The sequence below is a fragment of the Pleurodeles waltl genome, chromosome 8, assembly GCF_031143425.1.
Source record: "Pleurodeles waltl isolate 20211129_DDA chromosome 8, aPleWal1.hap1.20221129, whole genome shotgun sequence".
NCBI lineage: Eukaryota > Metazoa > Chordata > Amphibia > Caudata > Salamandridae > Pleurodeles > Pleurodeles waltl.
Genome location: NC_090447.1, coordinates 871,338,315 through 871,346,353, shown reverse-complemented (window position 1 = coordinate 871,346,353; position 8,039 = coordinate 871,338,315). Strand labels below are relative to the sequence as shown.

The 8,039-nt window shown below is 43.7% G+C and overlaps 1 protein-coding gene across 7 annotated transcripts in view; it reads right to left on the bottom strand.

The window, feature by feature from the left end:
- Positions 1 to 809: 809 nt before the first annotated feature.
- SHROOM2 (shroom family member 2) overlaps positions 810 to 8,039 on the bottom strand; it is a 675,938-nt gene continuing 668,708 nt past the window's right edge. For all 7 annotated transcript variants that reach the window (XM_069205145.1, XM_069205146.1, XM_069205152.1 and 4 more), the window contains one exon: positions 810 to 5,059. In XM_069205145.1, the coding sequence (XP_069061246.1) occupies positions 4,793 to 5,059 (267 nt within the window). In that variant the 3' untranslated portion in view covers positions 810 to 4,792. The remainder of the gene's footprint in view (positions 5,060 to 8,039) is intronic.

Below are 8,039 nucleotides of genomic sequence, written 5' to 3'. Positions count from 1 at the left end.
TCATGATGATTTGACGAGTGCCTCATTGTTTTCTTTTGGTAATCTGGTTGGCTCACCATCCAGTTGGGGATCAGGGATGTGGTCCTCTAAGAGGGCACTGTGCGAACAGTTATCATATCACTTAACAGTAACACGTAGCCTTGTGCGCCATTCTTTCCCATAAGTACACACCCCTTTCATTATTAGGAATCCATTTGCACCACGGTCTGTGTGTGGTGGGCATCTCCTATTGTCACACACTGCAGAAGATACATATATGTATATGTTTAAGTGGTGCAATTAACTGCCACAGCTAATATGGTTAAATGGACTTGCTCATGCTGTAGGTACACTACGCATTCACAGACTCTACCAATGATGATCAAATATTAAGAGTGGGCTTTCTACCATAATTAAAACCATTGATTAGAATGCAATTGTGCTTCTAAAATCGGCCAGGTCTGCAGAAGACTTGTTGTTCTTTTAAATGACCTGTGCTGAGATGTATGGTTTGTTCAATTTGGCAAGCAGATACTTAGTGATGAGTCTGCTATCATTGTTGGACGTTCAAGTAAATGGACTAGAAGTGAGCATTTCTTCTAACAGGAATAAGAATGAGCTCAAGCATTTCTATTGCCTTTAATGGGGATCTCAGCATTCTGATGTCAAGTATGAATAGATGATACAGAGTACCTTGCGGCATGAGATAGGTTATTTACATAGAGTACGCTCTCCAACTTGAAAAACATTCAACATTCCTCTTGAAAGACTGTTGTAAATTCTTGTGGAGTGTATTCGCTATGAAAAAAAAGCACACTTTAACTCAATGATTGAATATCAATAGGACTGTTTATTTCCTCAACATCAAGCAGTGTGGCATTTGTGAATAAGGACATGTCAGAAATGAGGCCTGAAAATCGGCAGCCTTCGGGCTGTTGAACTAAAAGCAATGTCGATTACTAGCCCTATGTAAGCACGGTTTCCTATACAAAGTGGTCTAGATATGCAAAGTCTAAAATAGCGAAACATCTGCAATGACCTAAAGATGCCAAAGACAAAAGATCAGCACCAGATCAATAAAAAAATAAAATAAAATAACAAAAAAGAAATAATATAGATATTTACAGATTTACACATTGTACTGAGAAGCAGTCATGCCTGTTTTATCTATCAATACAGTTTTTAGAAAGTAGTGTTAAGAACTAGTGTTATGTTCTATTGAACGGGAGATTGTGTGCCATTAAAATGTATAATAAAATGTCAAGGAAGATATGAAAACAATCAGATGGCAACAGTGCTCACGGGTTACAAATACTCTCAGCACAAACACAGTATTAAGACATACAGCAATACAAACCTTGTAACAGAGAAAAGAATGTATTCAGATTATGCTTGGCTAGAGCAAACATGCTGCCCTGTACATCATGAAGACCGCTATGCGTATTTGGTGCACCACATATGAAAAATAAGAGGTGGAGGCAGGGAAAAGTCTATAGCCCACGTGACATAGCCAATCAAACACCATTTGTAGCTCCACTGTTTTTTAAACAAAATAAACACAACTTTACAGTTACGCCACTAACGAGGTGGAAAACCCTGGCCTTTGCCGTTTAACAGGAGTTTAATTCTCAGGCCAGAATACAGGCACATATCACCAGGCATGGCAATACAAATACTCAGCACCTGTTTTCTACCTGAATGAATGTCAAAATGCAGGTATTCCGGCCACAATCAAATGCACTTTAAAGAATGATTCATACAAATACATTGCTCCACTATTTACTTTCCAGTGGATTAGCTCTTGTTTATCAAACCTTTAACGATTAAGCTTTCATCACCATCAACGTGTTACAATTAAGGTTATGTTTTCTTGTTAACTGTAAATCACTGCTCTTCTGGCCTGGTCTGTCCTACCTAAACACTTAATCAGACAGGCTGAGCAGTGGGACGAACTGGGTTAGCTTGAAATGTTAAAAATGGATAAGAATACCTCAAGTGCTGCTAAACATTTTTTAAGTTGTTCATCAATTATTTTGATGTATAAGATGAAGATTAGCCTTGCATCCAGTAGTCTGCCTGCAAACGTGTTGCTGTCTGTGGGCCAAAGTACAACCTGTGTAGCTGAACAATGGCGGCAAACAATGATCTAAAATAGGAAGTATGAGGAAGTGGTGCGTAACTGTACAATTTTCTCGCTTTGCAATGTGCATGTACTAAGACTATTATTACCCAAAGGGCCAGCAACATAGTACAGTGGACAAGACTTAGGTTACAAGGATTAGTGGTCTAAGTATTAACTAGTTGAGCTATTGACCAGCTGCAAAGAAGACTCTGTAGTGTATATAAGCTATTCATTTTGAAGTAGTGGCAAATGGAGTAGTGCAAATCAAATTTTGGTCAAAACCATAGTGGTTATAGGCTTAAGAGAATCAATTTTCAACCCGACACGGCCATCTACTAGGGGCAATTATGCAAAATGTAGTCTGTTCATAAGGAACCTACACAGTGAACAGTATTTCTCTAGGGGTCAAATATGCAGCATTTATCATATAGAGGGAGCTGGTGGAATATGAGACAGAATAAGGTGTTTTGAAACTACTAAAAAGCTCATTTTCCGATTGAGAAAATGAGCATACACAGAAACAAAGATCTAGCTTCTCAAGTGCAGTTTTTCCCCATTTAACCGTGATTCGTACTTTTCTGTTCCACCAATTTATTATCTTCTAGAGGACAACTAGAAAAACGTACAGCAACACTAGATCGGCAGTATTACTGTAGGGGTTCAAGGGTCTTCTGAGTGACAAAATGAAATAAGGTCAGACCATAGTTAGATAGGCAGAGTATACTGGACACAGGTCATTCACAAACAAAAGCCATGGGGCGCAGAAGTTAAAGCTCGGCAAAAGCACATGGGGAGCGCCAGCTTAAGAGCCCATCAAGAAGACAAACGGGGGATAAAATCGATAAGCGAAGTCTCACCGACAAGAGAGACTTCAAGGAATAGAAAGATTTGATGGTGAAAGCATTTTGTGGGAAAAAAAGTTTGTAATACTAACAGAATGAGAATAGCTGGGAAATCAAAGGAGGAGATGGATTATATGAGCAGATGCAAAAAAATTCTAAACACTGAAAGAAATATCACTAATGTGAAAGTTAAACAGTGTATGCACTGCCGTTTATGCAAATCTGTTTTGCGACCTACAATTTCTTAAGCACAGGTAGGCCCACCATTGTTTCTTAATCTATTTTTTATCCATAAATAATTCATAGTTTAGGCTACTTTGTGTAAAATAAAAAATAAACTTCATACGGTGAAAAAGCTTCAGGTAGAATAGCGAACAAGAACCAATGGGTAGAGACAAAGACAACAATATTAGATGAGGCGTGAAGCAGTAGGGCCCAGGCACAATCTGTCACTGTTACATTCATTCAGAAGTTTACAAAACAAGGAAATCACAATACATTTGGTACCATAGGGCTTATATCTTCTTCATTGATGATGAGCACAGGGTAAGGAAGTTGATAATGCTGCTTTTCTATTTTTATTGCACTACTAACATAGCCACACATATTGCACCGCATGATGAGTGTTGATTGCTCATCTCTATCTGATATAGAACTGAAGGCAAACAGTGCATATCCTGTGGGAAAACACAACGCCCATTCGGTTTCACAAGCAGAAGAGAAGCAGGTGACAGTTCCTGGTGGGCTGCAATTTGTTTTAGAAAAGAAAGAAGAAAATGTCCATTTAGTTGTGAGATTTCAGAGGACTACTGCTCTAGATGGAAATTTGAGCATGTTTTGCACTCAACAATTGATCGCTAAGTATCCCTTTCAACAAGGAGTACCCTTTGGGCGTCAACAATGACTAATTAACATTTGACATTAAGACTGTACCACAGGGGAATTCAACGACTGAGTACTCATTTCACTGGCGTTCTGTTTGGAGTGGACTTGAACACACAGAACAGTAATACAATACTGGATCAACTACAGATTTTCTATTCTGCACAAAAGTCACTAAACATTGAGGTGCACCACAATATCCATAACAGGAGAGTGTACTTAGATTCTAGAGTCTGAATCCAACTTAATTATCATGTTACTAGATATCATATGGTTTTCCAGGAAGGTGTTGTGAATAAGTTTAGCTCCTCACTTGGAATGAAGAGGAAAATGATCGTAAGTGAGGTAACTTCTGCAGTTAAAACCTGGGCCCAGAAAAATATTATTTCGTTTGTTTACCACTCATTTCTTCAAGGAAGAAAGAGTTATCCACAAGTACAATAAAATGGAAAGCATTATGTGCGTGTGTCAAACTTTCTAAAAAACAGCATTATAATTATCTTAACAGATTCGAGTTAAAGCAAATATTCCCTCTCCTTCCAGAATATATTTGCAGTGGCAACCTTCGTTTCTTTGTTCATCTTGCCTTGAAAGCTTCTGCAACCTCTGGAGGGCTGTTTCCGTTAAACAACTTTTACAATCACTCCTCTCTAAAGGCAATATTGCAATGGCCACCAAAATGCACTGGTAATATGCTCTGAAGACAACACACATCACGTTTTGTGGAGGGTCTAAGGAGAGAGAAAGAAGAACTGTACAGGCAGGCTTGATACTGTGTTTCCAGAAAAAATATATCATGTTCAGCCAAACAAAACTGGAATAATATTGCTATTGTCAGAGGCATTTTGCTCCATGTGTTATCTTTCCTCTTGGATAGCAACGTGATCAGAAGACCTCTTTCAATCGCCCACATCACCTTGAGCGCAGTTTCCTGTCAGTTAGTTTTAGGAGGTACCTCGGGCATTCCTCATTTGATCCGGTCAAAAGGCAGACTTTCTGTCAAACATTTCAGTTGTTCCTCCCCGAGTTTGATTTTGTCCTCCAGCTCTCGCTGCTCAATGATCAGGGCAGACTTCATTTTCACAAAGTGCTCGTAGTCCGCCAGGCTCTCATCACTCAAGTAGCTGGCTAGAATGTCAAAGACAATGCGCTCCCTTCGATCCAGGTTCTCTTTCAATTCCTTTGCATCTTCATGCTGCCTTGTGAGCAATTTCTGCTTTTCCACCAATGTCCGCTGTAAAGAACAGATACATACAAATTATTTCATGTGCGAGGTAACATTTTTGTGGCATTTGTTTTTATCATCAATAACAACCTTTTTCGGATTGGCTAGCTCCTGAGGAAATTAGCGCGGGTTCCAAATACATAAAAAGTAAAAGAACAAATATGTACATGGATGTAATTTTTCTTTACTGACAGATCAAAAACAATATCATGAAGGAAAATCAGGGAACAGCAAAAGCAGAGTTGATGGTAGTACGTAAACTAACCAAATATGATGATTTCCTAATGCAGGGAGTATACATCTACCGTGGCGAGAACTACTGTCAGTTGCTAAAGACTTTTCTCCTTTCACACATTAACATCAAGCTGGCCTGATCGAAAAAGGCTTCCTGATCTGGAGAGGCTTTGAGGCAAAATCAATGGCCACACAATTCTGCTATATGGTGTAGTCAAACAATGCTATCCTGAAGTGCCCCTCAAAACAACAGTTATCACGCAGCTGAACATGGGCGCAACATTTCCACAACAGGAATGTCTTCAGAAAAAACACACAGATAAGAATGTCGAATGCCTCAGTGGGTGGGGCAGTTTCACCCTGGTGCACCTAGAATACTTAGTTACGAGTTTTTTTATACTTATTCTTTCCGATTTCAAAGAATACACATATATTTCATAACAGGTCACATCTTTAATAATACAATTTGCAATTATCAATAGGGCATAGTAAGAATGCAAAAACTTCCCCGGGGGCGTGGCTTGACCAGCTAAAAAGGCGGTCTTAAACTACAGAATCTCCATGATGAAGCCCTGATAATCCGTCATTAATCCGACGGTAGACGGGAGGCTGGGCACTGCAGAGGTAGAGGAGGCCGTGGCAGAACCCTGGAGACAAAGCTGGTGCTGTCTGGGCACAGAGGAAGCGGAATAAGGGTGCGACGCAGGAGGAGCGGCGCTGCCTGGGCTCACACGGTGGAGAGGGAGAGCATGGGGTGCCAAGCTGGACGGCCCGTGAGTGGCTGTGGCCGAATGCAGACCTGGTTTCACTCTGGCTGAGCCCCGCTGAAGAGGTGCGGTCAGCTGTCTCCCGCCGGAGGAGCAGAGGACGGTGAGCGGGACTCTTGGGGGTGGGGGGAGCACCATGCGGCAGACGCAGGCCCGGGGCGACCCGAGTGCTAGAGAATTCCCCTGGCCCCCATACAAGCCTGGTGTCATGGAACCCCCCCTTTGTCTTTGGACACTGACACGGGGTGGACCCTCAGGAGCTGGGTGGCAAACCAGGACACACTGGGCCGCGACGGTGGCGAACGGAGTCCACTGCTTTGGAGGCCCTGGACTGTAGGGAGTGGCTCCTAAGGGGAAGAGCCTGTGGATGAGACAGCTGAGGAGGAGGGGATGCTCGTGCTGCTGTGCCTCTGGACCCTTAAGTTGCACACGCAAGCGGGCCCCGCACTGCTGAGCCTTGTGACCCTCGTGCCGGTGTCTGTCAGCCTTCCCCACAGCGCCTTGACAGCTGGGGACCGATCCTTACCTGTCCTCCCCCGGTTAGATGCTCTGCCGGTGATGGGCCCCAGGGGAAGAAGGGGAGCACAAGAGGCCTCCAGGGTGCTCCATAGATAGGAAAGAGCAAAACAAGGAATAAGAAACCTAGCACAAAGTTGCCGCCGCTGAGGAGGGGGGGCTGCTTGTACTGGTGGGCACTCGGAGGGTCGCCTGGGGCATGCAAGCAGGCCCCCGTGCTTCTGGCTCCTCATGCCGCGAGGCTTGCTCTCCCATTTGTGTGTAGCTGTAGCATGAAGTCGTACAATGGATAGCCTGCAGCTGTACAGGGGATGCTGACTGACAGTCCAACCATTCAGGGGTTGTAGAGACCAAGACCATAGTGAACTAAGTCTGCTGTGCTGCCTTCTTGCACTCTTGCTTTTGTCAACTGAGGTAGCCAGAACCCCTCTGCCGCCAAAATGGGTCACCTCCGATCCAGGACAGGGAATGACTCGCAGGCATCGAGACATGAAACCTCAGCCTTCAATAGTCAGAAGCTGGATGTGGCGCTGGCAGCGGTGAAACGCATTGGCACAGCACTTGATCAGACACAAGCTTCACTGGAGAGCAAAATTGATAAGGTGACCAGCTACCTTAATCTGTTGCATGCAGACTATCGTAAACTAGTTGACAAGACTCGCTTATTGGAAGATACTTTGAGTGACTTTACCCCCAAGACTAGCCAGATGGATGCCTCATTAAGGGAATTAGTTGCCAGAGTGGTGGTGTTGCAGCATAGGGTGGAAGATGTGGAGGGGACTATCAGGAGGAACAACATTCGTGTGGTTGGCCTTCCAGAAGGAGCAGAGGGGGCTGATGCGGTTTCCTATGTGGAGAAATGGGTTCACGAGCTGGTCCCCGCAGAGACACTCAAGCAATTCTTCTCAGTTGACCGAGCCCACCGCATCCCGACAAGACCTGGGCCGCCGGGTGTGGACCCAAGGTAATTCCTGTTTCAAGTGTTACACTTTATTGACAGAGACACCATATTACGAGTGGTGCGTTCGCTTCAGGCCGTCCAAGTAGACAACGCTAAAGTGATGTACTGGGGGCATTGCTGCGGAGCATACTTGCCTATTTGTCCGTGGGTACTGTCTTTTTCGCATTAATTACGTCAGGCAGGCGAGTTAGATGGTTTGCGTAAACACATGTTGTCCCTCTGCTCGGATGGTATTCTTCTGTTTCGATTCAGTGGCTATTGTTTGTTTAATGCCACACTTGTTGGTTAATGGCGGAGTCCGGATCCCTGCTGTGCCCCTCCCCCTGATGGCTTTCCGACATGCTCAGTAGTGCTCGCCACTTTAGAGAAAGGTGAGCTTAAGGACTATCTTCCAGTCACCCATCTATGAATCCAGTTAACGTCCTCACATGGAATGTGAGGGTATACACATGTCGGCGCGCAGGTACTTCATCTACTCCTACCTTAGGGGGCATATGATCGACATAGCGTT